Below are 18,428 nucleotides of genomic sequence, written 5' to 3'. Positions count from 1 at the left end.
ACTGAAGTGTTGCTAAGTGTGTAACCCAAAATAGTCAGCAGTGAGGGAGAGCGGTTGCTATCAGATCCATGTTAATAACGACTGTTAGAGCCTGGAATGGTGTTCTCTGCATGTATCTTCTCCTTTAAATCTTTCAAGAATTTGGTAGTAAATATTGATTTCAGCTAATGGTGGTTTTAACTTCTTTGTGCGCATGCTGTGCCCCGAGGGACTCTGTCCTGTAGAGGGAGAAGCCAAGACTTGCTCATAAAGAACAGAGCAAATATGTTTTTCCTTTAAAATGATAGATGTTAGTGGTTGTCTCTTGAAGCAAGATTCCTACCACTTGTGTATTTGCAGTTCCCCCACCTCCCTTTGAGCAGAACAATTTGTGAGAGGGACAGTGACCTAAGTAAGGACTAGATATTATCACCATGTACATGCATCCGATCAAGGAAGTCTGAGTGTTGAAGCTTTTAAAATAATGGAGAGTCCTTTTGTAGCAGACAATTTAAAGCATTTGATCCTTTGAATCTTGCTTTAACATAGCCCATTCTTTCCGCCCATTCCTCCCTTTCTTTCCTTTCCTCCTTTTCCTCCCTTTCCTCTCTTTCTTCCCTTTCCTCCCTTTCTTCCCATTTCCTCCCTTCCCTTTCCTCCTTTCACACACTTCTTCCCATTCCTTCCTTTCCTTCCTCTCCTTTTCCCCCCTTCCTCCCCCTTTTTCTGCCTCTTCTTCCTCCTCCCTTTCCCTCCATCCTTCCTTCCTTCCCTCCCTTCCAAGACCCTCAAATTTAACTTGGTCTCCTAACATGAGCATGTAAGTTGAAGGTCTGATGATACAGGACAACAACAGTATTTGTTCATGTTGAGATGGCATTTGGATGCTGTTTGACTACCCATAGACACACGACATTCTCCCTAACATTTGTCATGTTAAGTCCGTGGACCCAGATACTGGGTTTGCTTCAGTAGGTCTGGATTAGCTGTTGAATTTCCAGCACTGGAAAGCAGAAAAACTGCATGTAGGGAAAATAGAGAAGTGCTACAGGTCTGATTTCTGTCTGCTGGTGTGCAAAATGTTGTTGTCGAATAGTGCCTTTCCTTTTCCTTACATTGCCACAGTTTGTGCTGCTGCTGCTGCGTGTTCTGTTAAGCAAACCTCAGTACTGTCACTGAGGTTACAGTCGGGTCTCTCATGTCATTTCAGACTTGTAACTAGGTAGAGCAGGTATTAGGGCTATTCTGCAAATGCCATCAGTGGGGGACAGTTACAGAGCCACAAACCTGGGCCACATCCAGGTTAGGCTGGCTCTGTTTGACCAATTACAGAGTGCAAAATAACCGCGTTATTCCTCAAAGTGTTTTTCCAGAGTTGAAGCAATAGCCATCTTGCCCTATAAAGATCTAAGTTCTCCTACAGAATATTCCTTTGCTGAGATAACTTTCATGAACTGTTTTCAAAAGTGCCAGGTGTTGGTTTTTTTGGGTTTTCTGTGTTTTACCTTCACTCTTCACCTCTATTCTCCTGTGTCCATTTTTGTCTTCTGTGGCCTGTGCTTATTAACCCCATGGCCATTTCTGTAAAACAACAAATCCTTTTGCACTATACCAAATAAATCCATGATGGGTTTCCTATAGTGAAACGGAGAGTCCAAGAAATGTAATCATTAAGACTCATGCACTTCCTCTAGACTTGAGATACAGCTCGTGCAGTGGAGAGGACAAACCGTGCCCTCTACCACATACTTGCATGGGTGATACACAGTGCTGAGCTCTCATGCTGCTGCTACGTGGAAAGGCAGTAGGTCATCCACTTTCTATTTTGAGTTTCTGTTGCAGAAGTATCCTTTTACTCCCTTCCTCTTCCTCAGCCCGCTCTCCAGTGTTTGCAGTCCTTACTTATACTGTCGTTCTCTTTTCCATTTCCACTGGTGGCTCCTTGCCCCCAGTCCCTTTTTTCTTCCTCCCCTTACTTCCCTTTCTCCTTAATTCTGGAGTTTTACAAACTTCATTCTTGTTCCATTTTGAAATTTCTTGTCTTCGCCCCTTACTTCTTTAGTTATGCCCACTCAGTTCTGCTCTTTCTTGAGAAGAAAGCAGCTCTGTATAAGCAGAAGAAAGCCAGAAGGCAGCTATTTGGCTTTCTTCGGTAACAGGAACAGTGAGGTTTAGCAGCCATATACTGAGTTGGGGATCAAAAACTCTTCTCCCTCAGCTGATTTGAAGGTGAAAGGATATACCTGTAAGAGAGGTATGGGACAAGACCTTAGTACTGCCGGGGAGCCTTCCCAGCACTGGATTCTGTTTAGGCAGGCAATAAGCAAACCAAGTGGCCATTTAAAAAGGAACTGGGGTGTTTAGCAAGAATCCTTTTGATATGGTTCTCAAACGATCCTGAAGCATGCCAGTGGCCAGTGACTTCACAGATGCCAGCCACAGGGAAAAGACTGAAGGAGGGCTGCTTGCTGTTGAGGCAATTCACACATCAACTACTTTTTGAGAGCCCTCAGCTCTGCCTAGAGATTTATGGGGCTCTCTTCTTTTAAAACAAATGAGTAAAGGCCCAAGCTAAGTGTTTTTCCACATATAAATGTCATAAATGCAATCACAAAAACTTCACTGGAGTACCAGTGAGGGCTCAAGCCCCAGCACAAATGTGCATCATATTAAAGTCCTTCTTAGGGACTCCAGACATAAATTGCTTTCCAGCATCCAGAACCATTTGGAAATGCTTTAATCCTGAAACCAGGGGGTTTCTAATGGAAATGCTGACAGACCCGTCGTTGTAGCAGCTGAAGCAGGCAGGGCTGTGATAATGAGCCCTGTATGTGTGCATGTGGAAAGCATGATGTGAGTTCAGAAAACAAGCACCTCCACTGAACAGCCCATGCTGACGAAAAACACCATACACCGTTTCAGCACAGCAGTATTTAAGACTGACTTTGCTCATGCAAGTATGTATTGCTCAACCGTAGGCATTAACCCTGCCTGTATTACACTTCCAAACCCAAGAAGTTGTAATAACATTTCTAATAATACTCTAATTATCTATAAATAACGCTGCACTGAATAGCCATGACTAGCAGTTTAAAATGCTGCATAAACTGATGGGGGTCTTTACTATTCACAAGTGGAGTTTAACCACGTCTCCTCTCACTTTTTAAACATTGTGCCCGTGACCCCAAAAAACAGGTGATGCTTCATTTATTGCTCATGTCTCTGCATACTGCTGCTAACGCCAGCGACTGTGTATTTTGTACTTGTATTTGGAAATCTCAGTGACCTTGGTTACACCAGGCTGAAGAAACCTGTCTTGCAAGCAAGTGCCCAGGTGATTAATTTCAACAAACAGGTTGCTTGTAAGAGTGTAATTACTCACTCGTGGAAATGGCAGGATGGGTGCCCTGATCTGTATTAGACACATTGTAGTATACACCTCCCCATCAGTTCTTTTCCTCTGTTAATCAGAGGCCTGCAAACCCTGCAACATTTAGACAGCTTGAGGTTGAAGGCTGAAATGTCACTTTTAAAAGAGGGTTAAAAAGGTCACACAGCTGCAAATAATAATAGCCCAATGAAAATCAGATTCTTACTGCAGCCCACTTCAAGAATAACATTGAAACAGGAAACAAGCCTGCTTGATGTTTTTACCAGTATGGCAGTAAGATTACTGCTGAGTTTAAAAATGGGGAGAGAGAGACAGAAAGGAGCATGCTTTCTTGGTATTAGATGTTAGAACTGTTTTTCTGGTTCAGAAAGGATGATCCTGTGGCTCTGCAAAATCTCCTCGAGGAGCCTTAGGACATGGGGTACTTCCCTCTGAGTGCTGCTGAGAGGAGATGCAGTTTGTTGCTGTGTTCTGAGGGTGGTTTCATTTCTTTTGTTTGCTTTTTATTTCTTTGTTATGTTCTTGCATTCCTTGCTGTGGGCTTCAGTTTTATTAATTATAATAAGAACTGTTTAGAAGTATCTTGTGCAAAAATCAAGGAATAGAAGAAAATCTTGGCTTTCTGCAGAACTTGTTTTTTTCTCTTCTATGTGACATGGCTTGGGGAAATCTTTCTTTTGTGTTTTTATTTACTTCTTTTTCTAATCAGAATATCTTCACTTTTCCTAAGCAGAGTGATATTTCAGGATAATAGCAGGCTACAACAGCATAGCAGATTTCCTCACACATTCTGCCAATAAGGCTCTTTACATGGTCACAATAGGGCAATAAATGCTGACAGATGTTGTTAACACGTCTATTAAAATTCATCCCCCTTTTCTGCTGCATAATGCCTATTGTTAATAATATCAGAACTAATGCTGACATATCAGTATTAGTGTTTGCTTGTATTTATAATCCTTGTTTCTTCAAAGAGGTCACAAATTTGCAATAAATTAGGCTATTGATAACAGACCAAAAAAATTCAGACCTGAGCAATTTTATAACTTTACAGTTATCATAGATTTGCCTGATTTTCTTCATGTACATTAATTGCAGCAGTTATAGGTAGTGCTACAAAAGTTACATGAGTGTAACTTGAATTTTTAAGGTCCCAAAGGTTAATAAGCACCCTAATTTAGATGGAAAAGCTGCTGTGATTTATTTTTATTAGGTGAAGTCGAAATGTTGCCATTGGTTGCGTTATTTCCTTCCTTCACCTGCACACAGTGTGGAAAAAGAAGATGTGGAATGTGTGGCCCTGCAACACACGTGAGCCATGTGAAGAGAAGTGTGTGCCAGAGGCTGTGTGCAGCTGTCTATACCCCGGGCTGAAGGATGGGAGATGCATGCCTGCATCTCGGAAAGGATGCCGTGCAAGATGTGCTCTGCACAACCAGAACACCTCTGTTGCTGAAAACCCCCACCCTGCTGCAAAGCTGGGGTGAGACCCTGTGTTGCTTGTGCATCTGTAGCTCTTGCAGAGTTCAGCAGGACTGAGGCAGCAGAAGGTTCACGGTCGCAGCCCAGACTGTCAGCTGCTTGTTTCTGGTCAACATTCGAGCACACAGCTGGAATTGCTGCCACACAATAACCAAGTACCAGACACCCTCTCAAAAACTGTAGGCAGCAGACAGCTTCTTTCACTCATTTGCTGTTGTAAGACAGTCAGTAGTACCACAGTCTCAAATGCGGCGATAGCACCACACGTGAACATAAATTCTGCATGGGGCAATTTGTCTTGAGGGCATTGTTCTACCTGGTAACGTGTAATATGGGTTAAGTTTTGCTAGACAGTAGTGCAGGTGATATAGCCATTCTGGATTATTACTTTTTTTAAGTTTAGTGTCTGCAAAGAATGATTCTCATGGGAACAAGCATTTGCCTGTACATTTGTGGAGAACAGTTAAATGTTGAATCTGACACCTTTTCCAAGCACTGAGAATAAACACCAAGTTCATGTTTTCCTGGACTTGATTTCCTGGAGCTGATGTCCATGCTCAGGATTCTAGTTCTTACCCAGTGTGTTATTTAGGTGCTTAGTCCGTGCTTATCTGTCTAGATAATCTTGAGAATCATTTAAGTGTTAGCAGAGCATACACTGACAGACTCAGGGACTAGAGCTCTAGCTCAGGGTGAGAAGTCTTAAACTTGCAATACTCAATAAGAAAACAAACTCCAAATAATTCCTGGTAATGTTTTGAAATCCACTTGGACGCTTGGAACCAGAATTGTTACTATCTTGTTTTCTTTGACTGAATCTCATCTGTTGTTCTGCTATTGAAAATGCCATTGCCACTGTCCCCTGAGGAGGGAGAAAGGGGTAACAGAAACCTTTGGCAGTGCTTCAGTTGTGGGAGTAATTGAGATATCAGATAAAGCCTTTCATTATTCACACGTAGCCTTTCATTTTTTTTTCTTCTTTCTGTGAAAAGGTCTTTAGGAAAGACAACATCCCTGGGGTTAAATCCCATAAATAGAGATGTACTTAAAAATCAAACTTAGTTGGAGGTTTTGGTTTTGTTTTGGAGGGGGTTTGTTTGTCTAGTTTGTCTGCTGCTTGTTTCTTTCAGACAGGATAGCATAATTCAGAGTATTTTTATGGCTTCATCTCTGAAGAGCTTGTCTCTACACAGTCTGGAACTGAAATAACTGAAATTAGAAGTAATTTGACACCTTTAGTTATTTTAGTATATGAACATACTCTTTCATTTCTGATTATGAGTATTCTATTTCAGTTTAACATAGCTGTAAGTTAAATCAAAACAGGATATGAATAATCTTAAAGGAGTAAATTAGGTACAATTTTAGTTATTTCAGTTCTAGTGTTCTGTGCATACATAGGTTAATTCTGAGTTAGGTTCTTTCTTGACACCTGGTTGTATGTGGTACAATAAATCACTTGCTCAGGCCAGATGTTGGTAGAGATGCCCACAATGGGAAGATCAGTTGATGCTTACTGTAACCTTTAGGGAGTAGGGTCCTTGTGAAGGTTAAAGGGCAAATAAAAGTAGAAATTCTTCTCTTCTGGATGCTGCTTATCTGGGTCAGTGGACTCAGATAAAGAGTGGGGTTTATTTATCTCACAAGTAGAAAAATATCCTGTCAGGCTATCCTGTTGTCCACTGGAATGAATTTTAATTTAAAAAAAAAAACTGTTATCATCCAAAAGTTTTGTTTGGTTTTTGTTTGTTTATTTTTTTCCTTTGAGAACTTAGGGCAGTGAAAATAATTGCTGCAAGTACAGGTCTGGCTGATGTTCAGGTTAATGATGTATTTATTGTTTGCAAGGGATGGAAGCAACTCTTCTGGAAATAGAGCTTTCTGTCAAGTATAAGTGTCCCGATAATAGGAAGCAATGAATTGTGCTTTTAAAAATTACAGTGGAGTTGTGTAGCTTTATCATCTGTCCTTCTGCAGATTTTTGTAGTTTTGAAATCACTGTCTCCTTCTCCATAAAGATATTTTCCTTTGGGTCCTGAAAAATTATACAAACACAAGTTGGGTACTTTTCTAAGTGGGACTGTAGGGAGGCTGAATTTTAAGGGATTTCAGGCAATCTGTAAGCAGAAGTCATATATAGTGCTTTAAGGTGGATCAGCCACTACATTCTAGCTGGTAATAACAGTTGTACCAAAAGGCTCAAAACATTTCTGAAATGAATGACTTATTTATTTTACATCCTAGAATGTTGCTAAAAAAATTATTAGTGTTTTTTCTCTGGTCAGGGACACTGCCCAAATATTGACCCAAATTCAGCTGTGTGTTCTGAGGGTGAATGTTTCATCTTTTGGTTTTATTCAAGACTCAGGAGCTTTCCCCCAGAGTTTAGTTCAAGGTTAGAAGACTGGAACTGCTAGGGGGAAGTGCAGTTTTAGACAAAACTTCACTTCTCAAACTCCCGAGGATCTAGCTGACCTTTTAAAGGATGGGGATGCACAATTACCTTGTGTGTATAGAGAGATGTATGTAATGTATTTAAGTTATTAATATCAGACAGTATGGATTCAGAACTTCAAAAAGTGGTTTTTTTCTCAGAGGTAACCTAGACGTCTGGTTTTAATGTTGTTCAGCAGGAACTGAAGGAGGAAAGGTAAAAACCTTTAATTCAAGATATTGCTGAGCAGACACGGTCTTATCTAATAACAACACTGAACATATGCAATTTTCTGAGGCAGATTTCTGCTGTGAAAGCTGAACTTTTTTTTCTTTCCTCAAAGTAATTATGTGTTCAGGAAGGTTAATAAGAACTTAGACTCTACGGAGACTGTTGAATATTGGCAAAATTAGTACTCTGAGGATGAAAACTTTGTTCTGGTCTGTTTGTGGAGTTTGATATAAAAGCATAAACCGTGACAACTGTATGTTGCATGCCTGTGTGAAGTTTAGAACATATATATTCATAGGTTCCCTTTCTTTCCCCCTCCCCCTTTTAACATGTAGATTTATGAGGAATCAAAGATGAACTTGGAGCAGGAGAGGCCTTTTGTCTGCAGTGCCCCAGGCTGCTCACAGGTGAGTGGAGTCAGCGGTGATATTAATTGAGTCCTCAGCACTAGCTCTGGCTTGTATAATACCTCCTGATATATTAACACGTGTCTAATAATAATATGTGTGTCAGGGTTTTGTTTGGTGCATTTTTTTTTTTTAAGTCCTTCTCCCTCTCAATTCCCTCCTTTCCCACAAGACATTATTTCAAAATATTTCAAGCAAATACAACAGCCAGTCAAAACTGAGTCAGTACAAATGCTTCTAAATCTGCTTCTGTGCCTTCTCTCATCCCCAAGCCTAATGTTTCAAGCCAGGTATTGCAAATTCCTTTAGTGACTAGCAAGAGAGAACACACTAGGCAGGGCACATTTGTCTGTCTTCTGCTTAGGTGTATGATGGAATATGTTATGCTTGTTATTGGATGTAGTAACCCTCCCATTTTTTTCTGTTTTAAATACTTAAATACACAAATATCTTATTGGTTGCTGCTTATTTATTTATTTATGTATTTATTTATTATATTTAAGACATCTTCCTACTAAATATTTTCTAACGAAAATGCAGCCAGTAGATAAATTTTGCCCCAGGATGTACATTTGGGATTCCTGTCCTGTTGACTGGTGGTCTGCCCTGTGTCTCTGAGGGTATAATCTGACCTGTAACATTGTCTAATAACCTTAAAAAGCCTGAACTGACAAGGATTTCACCTGCTGAGATTTGAATTGGGATTTATGTGGTTTCTTGATGATTTTGCAGTGGTGAGGGAAGTTCCTCCATGTGCATCAATGAGGGAAGTTCCATGTGTGGCACTTTTGACCCTAATTCGGTTTAGTGAAAAGAGTTTGTAAGTAAAATCTTCAAGCAAGGGCATCTTTTGGGCTTTTGCTGCAGGGTTCCTGTATACATCTATTTTAAGTGATTTATCGTACCCATTTCCCAGAGGTCTCCTCTCTTAATTAGTGCAATCTTTCCCTGCTTCAACTGTACTTGAGAGTTTTCAGCTGGCTAATATTTTTACAGCCCTTTAGGTTCTTCTGTCAGAGCAATGAGTGACTGTTACTGGAGTGTAGGTGTTGATTTTGCCAGGAGATGAAACAAGGAAAGGGAGAAGCCTGTGGTCCAGATAATGACTGGCTGAGCAGCTCTGCTGTTTCACTAAGTGGAAACTTTTCTCTAAGTGTCAGAGTGCATCTTTCGGATTGTCCCTCTGGTCAAGGATGTGTCCCTTTGGATCCCCACACGCAGAGTTAAACTTTCACCATTCTGTCACATAGGTAGAATAAAAGTATCTAAGTTTTATAGTCGTGTTTTGTTTACCTTTTTGATGAAACTTGAAACTAAATTTTACACTGAAATCAGCTGATCTGAGTGTTTTCATTTCAACTATTAATAAATTTCCTCAGTGGAGGAGAATCTGATCCAAACAAGCTCTTTTAGGTGTTCAGAGAGCAAGGCTGGTTGCATGCTGCTACAATTTGGAAAGATGAACAATGTATGTGCGACTGCATCTTAAAAAACATTTAATTTCCCATTTCCAAACATGACCTTTGTTTATTGTAAATGAGGACTTCACACAAGTGCATAGTGCAGAGCTGCTATCGGGCTAAGTTGACGGGGGACTGGCTTCTTTCTTGGTCACTGTGGATTTGTATTAGGGACTGAAAGAACTGACCTTGTGCACAAGGGAGAAAGTAGACTTAGAAAAAAGACATAGAAGTCTGGGCTGGAGGAATAGTTTCTCCTCTGTTGCCCCATGCCCTATTTAAGCTGGCTGATTTTATCCTGAAGATAGAGCAAGGCATCTATGAAGGAAAATCCACTTTCAGTAGAGATAAATGTGGGTTTTTTTCCTCCTCACAATTTCACTGAGCAAAGTCTTTCTCACATATTGCCTTTGTTCTTAGCATAAATTTCTAGTGCCGCATTTCTTCCAGATGAGTAAGCAACAAACCAGGATTTCACAGTTAGGAAAAGGATTTTCCTCAGGATTTCTTTCTTTTTCTACTTTTTTCCTCCAGAGAATTCATTCCCATTATTTATGCTGCTTTGCCTATGGGCTTAGAGAGATTCTCAGAGGGTGTAACATAAGGCAACTGTCTATACCATAGTCACAAGCAAAGTCACTTAGCCAAGAGTATACTGTGTTGAAAACTTTAGATCTCTTTAACTCTGTTGCCTTTTTTTTTTTTTTTTTTTTTTTTTTTTTTTTTTTTAATCCGTCTCCTATGTACCTGTTGATTTAAAAAGCTGCTTTTAAATTCTACCCCTCCACCCTCCCCAAGCCTTGGTGATACAACTTTTGGCCTTTTCTGGTCATGAAAAAACTATAACAGCAGCAAAGATCTGTATGTGACCATTCTGATGAAGGAAACTTCACAGAACCAGTCTGCTCTTTGAGCCCAAGTGTGCAAGTGCTTGAGCATTTATTCAAGCTTATCCCTTCTTTGTCTTGTTAAAAAAGAGCTATTTGTTGTAGAAGTCTGTTATTAGGCTAAAAACAAACCTAACACACCGATTAGTTTCTTACAAAGAACATCCCTCCACCTTCTCTCCTTGACTAAGGAAAAGGATTTAATTTAGTGTCATAAAGGGTCATAATGAGTTGCTGTAAAACTGAGCACCATTGCATTGCCACTTCAAATCAAGCCAAACTATCAGACATTTCCAAAATTAAAACCACATTCTACCTGAATACTTTTGGGTAGGGAAAAGCTGGCTTATTTGATTATTTTTATTGCTGTTCATCAGATATAGGTTACAGAAAGACACAAAGGCAGAAAAAATCCTGTAGTGATTTAAGATTTGCCTTATTACTTAGCATTTGCCGTGGGCTAAAGAGCACACAACAGCAGCTATCATAGATCCTCAGACACGTGGTGACTTGTGAGGCTGTGGTAGCTGGAGACCCTTAGAATCCAAAACTTGGTCTGCAGTTTTTTTCAAGCAAATGCACGACACCTTACAGTTTGCCATTCCAGAGAGCACGGCAGCAAATATGTTTCTAAATTGAGTACCATTATTTGTTACTCATACTCACTGGCATTTTCAAATATTCTGTTTCCTGTGCTATGTAGACACATTTCTAGCTGGATAAATTTCTTTCTCTCTCTCATTTTTGAAATTCTGTCCAATGCCAAAAGTTTATTAGAGAATTAAATTCTTCTTTTTTTTTTTTCCCTCTTTTTCTCTCTCTCTCTCTCTCTCTCTCTCTATGTTTGCCTGACAGCGTTTTCCAACAGAGGATCATCTGATGATTCACAGGCACAAACATGAAATGACTTTGAAGTTTCCTTCAATAAAAACAGATAATATGTTATCAGGTAAGAAGACATGAATTCAAGAGTCAAGATAACTATTCAGATGATGTTGAAAGCATGACTGCTATCAGAAAGCTACTGGCAAATTGCCTCCAACATTGATTTTAAGAAGTCAGAAGCCCCAGCTCCAGTTAAATAATAAGTAGAGATGGAATAAGCTAGAATGCATATCTTTGAACAAAAAGACATTCACCATTCTTATGCCTCCATACATGTTTGGCATGAGAGGGAAAGAAACTGCTGAATCTCAGCCACGCTGGCAGCTCTATCATTGATTCTCGTGTCAATGTGCCAGTGAAATATAGGCACTTAAGTGCATGTCACCTGGGAGCCCAGCAGTGAGTGTGTTAATGAAGTGAATTTGTGCTGTTCCTGTAAGACTGGCTATTGAAGCTGCACAGACTCACTTCAGCAACTGGAACAGGTCACACTATACAAGCCACCTTTATGGTGACTCAAGAACTGTCCACCGTAAATAACCATAACCAGAAAGGTAAACCACTGGGTAATATCCAGGACTCTTTTCCCTCTGAAAGTAACCATCTCTCTCTGCACTGCCCCCATCATACACATGGGTTATTTGGTATTAGATGCAATTATACCCTTTAGTTTCTTAAGCAGTATTTTTCTTACGCCATCTTTTCACACTCCTGTCTGTGTAACCACACACTGATGACTTGCTGGCCTTCAGTGAGTGCTGAGTAAGGTCAAGCTAGCCTTCATTTTACTCTTCTCTCCTCTCCTATTCCCTTTCCTATTGTTTATTTTATGGGCTATAGTAATGGATTCTTTAGAATAATATCACTAAGATTTTTCAGGTTTCAAAGTACTTGCAGAAAAAACCTCTATGATACAAAGTTGTGTGTGGATGTTCACCAGAGTCTGATATTTATCTTTTGCAATGCAGTTCTTCAAGATAAATTGTGCCATTTTAGGTGCTAATATATAATGATTAAAGGGTCTCCAGCAGACTAACTCTTTTATGATAATCATAATTAGGTAACAATGGCTTGCAAATATCTGATTTATTTTTTTTTGTTGGGACTCTAGGCACCAGTGATAGTGAGACAGACTTGACTTTATCCCAAATAGAGTTTATTTTGCTTTTACATTTGAAAATGCCATAGTGGACAAAGTTTAGAAAGAAACAGTACACAGCATGTTGAAGAGTAGAGCTTGTAAAGTGCCTGCATGACAGCTGTGCCTGCAGAATCCTGTGTTTGCAAGCACAAGTGAGAAAATACTGCTTTTCCATTTGACTCTGTCCTTTGGCAATGAAACTGCTCAAAGACATCTGTGCTGTGGGCACATTCACCCTGTGCAAGTGTTGGCTTTTGTTAAAACTTTCTGTTAGGCAAGACTGTTGTTGGAGTGCAGTTTCTAGGAAGTCTATTCTTTCATCAGGAATCCCCTGAGTAGAGTAGCTCCATTTGGGTTTGGTAACTTCTGTGATTTGACTGTCCTGTTCCTTCCAGTGGCTTGTTTTCCCAGACAAAATGACTGTCTTTCAGCTCTACCACCAGTACTGGGTCCCCTTAACCTGCAGTTAGCCAACAGTATATACTAATGCAGAATTTTTTTGGGCAGAAAGACTCCAAGATTGCCTCTAAGGGATGTATTCTTCGAGCTTTGTGTATGCTGATCCTCTGTCTCTAGTGAAAGAGTACACGTGTTCTCAAAGACTGGGGCCAATGTGCTTGACTGTCATGGTCTGACGACTTTGTGCTGCTGTGTATTGGTTTCTCTTTTTGTGTTTGTTTGCTGGATTTGTTTGGCATTTTGCAATCCTCTGCATGGAAGCATCATAGATCATCTACTCTCTTCAGGGAGACATTGAAAAATAGTTGTTTCATTACACACCAAAACCCTGGGGAAATCTAAATACCTTAAAGTTTAAGATGTTTTATTCTTAGATTTCATAATGAAAAATTAATGATATATGGGGACAAGAAACAGACTTTTCTCTTAGACATTTGTCTTCTTGTCTTCCTTGTGTTTTGCATTTTTGCTTATTTCATTTTTTTAAAACTTTTTCTGTCATCAGTAGGTTCAAAGAATTGCAACAGCAATTGCCCTTTAATAAGCCAGGTGCAGTGTTAGTTGTTTTTTACCCTCTTTTCCTAAGATGCCTGGAAGTCAGACTTTTTTGGGTTTTTTCCAATATATTGTATATTATCTTTTAATTTGTTGTATTTGATCCATTCATTATTATCAGTTAGTCATGAGAAATAATGGCCTGCATGCTTTCAGTTAGACATTAGAACTATCTACCTTGTTTCAAGAGCTAGCTTAATCCCCAGTCTGTGATCTGAATAATTCAGTAATATTTAACCCACACTGAACAAGTTTTCTATAAGCTGAAAATACGCACTTAAAACTGTGGGGCTGTTGGTCTTGTACCAACATGACATCTTAGAAACTAAGCAAAATGTGGCTTTGGAAGAAGGAACTTGTGTGGGTTTTTTTTTTGTTTTTTTTTTTTTTTTTTTGTGAAATCTGTGTTGAGGTCTGAAGTATAAATTTCTAAGGGAGAGATAAAATTATGTTACATGTAAAGTTATATGTTGTTATGTAGGTGGGGTCAGTGTTTAATAAACAATGTTTCACGACCTGATCAAAAGTATTGGTGCTATGCTGCTTTATCAAGTATGTCTGTCCAGGAGCTTCCTTGTTATCAATTAGCTCCACTATATTTTCTACTGTTTTTCTTCATGCTGGCTTAAGAAGAACAAGCTATATTAAATCTGGTGACTCTTGAACCAGTTCAGAAACTCCAGGTACATGCATATATACACTAAACAGCTGTTCTGGTCTCTGTGGCTGTATAAACGGAAGGGAAGTCTGCTAGAGGCATTTCATTAAAATGCAAGTAATAGTTTGTTGGACAACTTGACATTACAATTCTTTTTAAAGAATCTTTTAAAATGAATGTTGTTTGTTCCTTTTTGTATACGCATTTTATTTTATTTTGTTAGAAAGTCTTGTTGTAAGTATGGATAGAGAGTCATTGATGTTTTCCATTTCCATCTTCCCAGCCAAAAAAGGCTGTTTGAGATAACACAGAATACCTTGTGTAAGTTTTTCATGCCAGTCATCATTTTAGGCAACTCTGTAGTTAGATTGACTGAAATAGATATCATCTCTTCGTTTTTGTGCTAACTGAACATTGATTGCATTGCCTTGAAACTCTGTAGTTTCTTATATGTCAAAAATTTTGTGTTTAAACACCGAAACATTAATGTCTGTGGAATAGATTGTTCCCTCCAGGTAAGTACTAAAAGCCTTGTGGAACTGAACTTTGGGAGCTGGGGATTATCTACATAGAAACCCTTTTTCTTCTTCATTCTATTTACTAAAGTCCAATCCTCTAGAGTTTTGGTATTAAAGCCTACTTTGGAGATAGAAACAGTCTTTTCATCTCTAGATGAAAAAAGAGAACATGCTAAAGGTAGTACAAATGTGCTCCTTTTCCCAGGTAATGCCTGTGTCAGTGAGGTAGCTTCTGTCATCCTTGGTTGGCTTAATTTTTTTCTCCTTGTAGTTTACACAGAGAGGTTTATCTAGGCATGAATTTTGTGGAGTACAAAATTATTGGGTATAAGGACTAATACTGTTGTTTGCTTTCTTGTTTGCTTCTGTGTCTCTTGCTTTACCAAATAATGAAATGGTAAGTCTTCTAACATTCTACTGGTTAGGTTTGGAGTGAAGAGAAGACTGTAAAAATTTGTTGTACACAGTATGTGCACCCCATAGAAAGTCCAACCAGTTCTTTAAACAATGCATGTTTAAGCAGTAAAATTCTAGGTAGCCTTGATCTGAGTGGGGGCAGTTTCACCACTTATGCCTGGGTGCACCTCATCTTCCTCTCCCTTTTTTATCTCCTGTTTGAGGTGTTATGATCTTGAGTTTCTCGGTACCCTTGGGTAGGAACCTGCCAGATCAATGAAGAAAGTTTTTTTAATTTCTCAGAGCATTCCCCTTTCATTGTGGCTGCTTGAAGGGCAGCACTTCAGTTTTCCATGTTAGCCCTATTACTCTGACTTTGTTATCGTTGTATGAAAGCACAACACAGGCAAGTGTATAACTTAAACAGAGCCCACAGCTGAACAAGCCGAATGCCTGTTATTACTGCACATCAGACTAAACATTTTTTTTTTTTTTAAAGAAAGATGAAGAATCAAGTTACACAGTTGGGAGCTGTGCTGTTTAGGTATCTTTTACTGAATCAGATTTTTTTTTTTTTTCCCAAAATGAAAGCTTGTTTCACATAATTGTTCTTTGGTTCTCCAGGGCTTTTTAAAACTGGTATCGTGCTTTAAAGTTTTATTCTGTGTTTTGAGGGATGACACTCAAGAATTCAAGGTAGTTTTACAAAACACATTCTGGATGAGTCAAGTAAACTTTTTATAAAGCAAGCTAATGTTGTGTTTCCTGAGCTGTTGTTTTGAAAACAATATGTTGATACTGAGTGTCCTTTCTGAGGCTATTATTTCAACTCCCACACCCTCAAAGAAAGAACAACAAAGAAACCCCCATGTATTGCCAAACATAATGAGTACATAATGGAATCTTTTGAATGTACTGAAGACTACAAATTCCTCATTGCCATACAGCATAATTTATTTAATGAGTCTGGAAAATCAGGTATCATTTCAGACATTGAGGGCATATTTTCAAAATGGTCAGCAACCAAAATACACATGATACATCAGGTTCTGGTCAGAATCTGATTGCCGAGTGCTTCTGAAATCATCTCCTGTTAGATACAGTAGACTAACTTGAGATCTTCACAGGTGAGACCGTTTGGACTTGCTCTGGGGCTTATATATTGTCCATTTACATTTTTGAGGTTTATTTAAACTAATGTTTGTTGCAGCCTTCCTGGTCATGACTATGCCATCAGAGAGGCTGATTATTCACCTGAGTAATAGGCTGAACAAAATATTTATTTCCTAGTCTGAAGCTTGACAAGTTCTGCGTTCAAGTTGGTGGTAAAGGTGAGATAGAATTAACTTCCTAAGTAATTATCAGATGAGGGGTTCAGCTACAAAGTGAGAGTTGGCTAGAGGCAGATGCCTCAAAGCATAGTAAACTAATTCTGGAGGATGGAACTAATTGAGGATGGAAAGATTTTTACATGTCAGACAAAGGGACTGGGTTGGGATGGCTGATCAGTATAACAGGCAAATATCCATGGTTAACCTATATAAACCTGTATCCCAAGCATCCCAATTCAAAATACATCTTGGGACATTAAACTCCAGGGCTGTATGGGTACCAGTGTGCCTGTAGGACAGCTTCCTACATAATGTATATCCTCAGCAGGAATGCTGAGAGTACTGCTGATTCTGTCTGAGTTTGGGTCCAGATGGGTCTGGCTTACCCAGTTGCTGAAGTACAACAAATTAAAACCCCATTGTCACTGAGCCTGCAATAGTTGTGGGCACTGGTGATTGCAACAAAAACTTTGTTTGTGCCAACAGGGATCAGTGAGGTCAGTCATAAGCTGTTGGAACTATTACTACATTTTTAAGTGCTGAGAATTATGAATATTTTATTAATTCTGGGAGACCTGAATAGTTAGCTTATACCGGGTCTTCTTTGTGATACTGCTCCCAGTTAAAACACAAGAGCTTGCCTAATTTAAGTAAAAGAATTATTGTGGTGTCGAGAGTAATTTCTTCTACTAGTTTCCCCATGTCCTAAAGGAGAACTGGTGTTTTGCAGAGGCAAAATAGTTGGTTGCTCCAGAGTAACACAAGCCCACTGGATTTAGTAGCCCTGAAGTCCTGAAACCAGTGAGTTCAGTGTTTGAGCAGTTTAACTATGTAAAGTCTCAACATTTTGAAGTCTGGATCTTTATCAGTTCTGCTCTCACACAAACATGGGTTTTGTGGACTTCTGGTTTCTGTGAATGTTGAAGGATGAAGTATTTTAAGGTAAAAAGGCAGCTCTTGTTTTATATCTGACTGAGCTGGCTTCCAGAAGGTCTGTGGATGGAGTTTAGGCTGGGTGGTTAGTAGTGCTTCCGCACTATTTGGGAGGAGAGAGGGGCTGTCTGTTTTAACAAAATCTTGGTGTGAATTCCCGTCTGATTTGTGGATCATAGAACTCCAGTAAACATATGGGGAGAATAGAGGATACGGACCTATGAAGTGCTGAGTGTCCTAAGCTCTCATCACTGTCAGCACCTCGTCAACTCATTTCCTTTGTGCTGAGTTCTTGCTAGATTTTTGGATAGTCTTACATTTCTGACTCTGGTAATATGGTAGTTAGCCGTGAAAACTAATAGATAAATATGTGTGCATTCTTAAACACTTGAGTTTTGTTTCCTTTAAGCTCACAAGTAGGCTGCTCAAGCCAAAAAAAATAAAGCAGAATTTTAACATTAAGTACTTGCTTTTTGAGTTACATCAGGATCTTTCATCAGAAATATAAATGCAAATGAGTGTCTTCACCCTTAGATTTCTTAAGAAGGTCAAATCTGGATGACCACACCTGATACAGGTGGAAATTGGCTTCAGGTGTCTTTATAATGGAGGAGAGAGCTCCTCCCCTTCAGTTTCCCAGTGAAAGCTGCATTTCCTTTTGCATACCTTTCTTTTGTGCTGCCTTTTGTTTAAGGGCTGCTGTGTATTTCTATACTGATCGCGTGAGGTTCATTGCGTCAGGTAACTGCTCTAAGGGGGTAATATTGGAACTTGACCCAGCTTATCTAGGTGCAAGAAACCATTTTTTCTCTTCCAGAACTCACTGAGGTGGGAAGCTCTTTTCTGAATTGACCTAATATGGGAACATGGTTTAGTATGGCAGAGTTTTCATTCTTTAAAAAATGAATTACAAACCATAAGGTAGTTGTCAATGACTATGCAGAAGGTGTCTGAAAACCTTGTACTTTCTTCAGTCCCTCCTGTCTGTGGCATTAAAGAGAATTCTGTCCTTCCTCATATTAATTCTGAGAGGGCAAAATATTCTTAGAGATGAAGGCATTAAAGATTATTTGATTCCAAATTTCATGGTTTGTGTGTATTATCAACACTTTTAGATATAAAACACAAAAGGACACTTCTTTGTGGCCAAAGTTTACCATTTTACAGCTTTTATAAATGTCATTTCGCTCCTCCTTCAAAAATTGTGGTAGAAGCAGAACTTCTCACAGTAGGCTACCTTCATGTGTTTTGCTAAATATGTGTATTTTTGAGGTGGTTTTC

At 39.2% G+C, this 18,428-nt stretch overlaps 1 protein-coding gene across 5 annotated transcripts in view; it reads left to right on the top strand.

Moving 5' to 3' along the window:
• CREB5 (cAMP responsive element binding protein 5) overlaps nt 1-18,428 on the top strand; it is a 257,223-nt gene that overhangs the window by 35,053 nt on the left and 203,742 nt on the right. For all 5 annotated transcript variants that reach the window (XR_007627942.1, XM_050308266.1, XM_050308256.1 and 2 more), the window contains exons 2-3: nt 7,853-7,924; nt 11,127-11,220. Coding sequence is in view for 4 of the 5 variants with exons in the window: in XM_050308256.1 (XP_050164213.1) it covers nt 7,853-7,924; nt 11,127-11,220 (166 nt within the window). In the remaining variant the exon portion in view is untranslated. The remainder of the gene's footprint in view (nt 1-7,852; nt 7,925-11,126; nt 11,221-18,428) is intronic.

This window comes from Myiozetetes cayanensis, unplaced genomic scaffold, assembly GCF_022539395.1.
Source record: "Myiozetetes cayanensis isolate MyiCay16 unplaced genomic scaffold, myiCay2020 scf1, whole genome shotgun sequence".
In the NCBI taxonomy this organism is placed as follows: Eukaryota; Metazoa; Chordata; class Aves; order Passeriformes; family Tyrannidae; genus Myiozetetes; species Myiozetetes cayanensis.
This window is presented reverse-complemented; position numbering and strand designations above follow the sequence as displayed.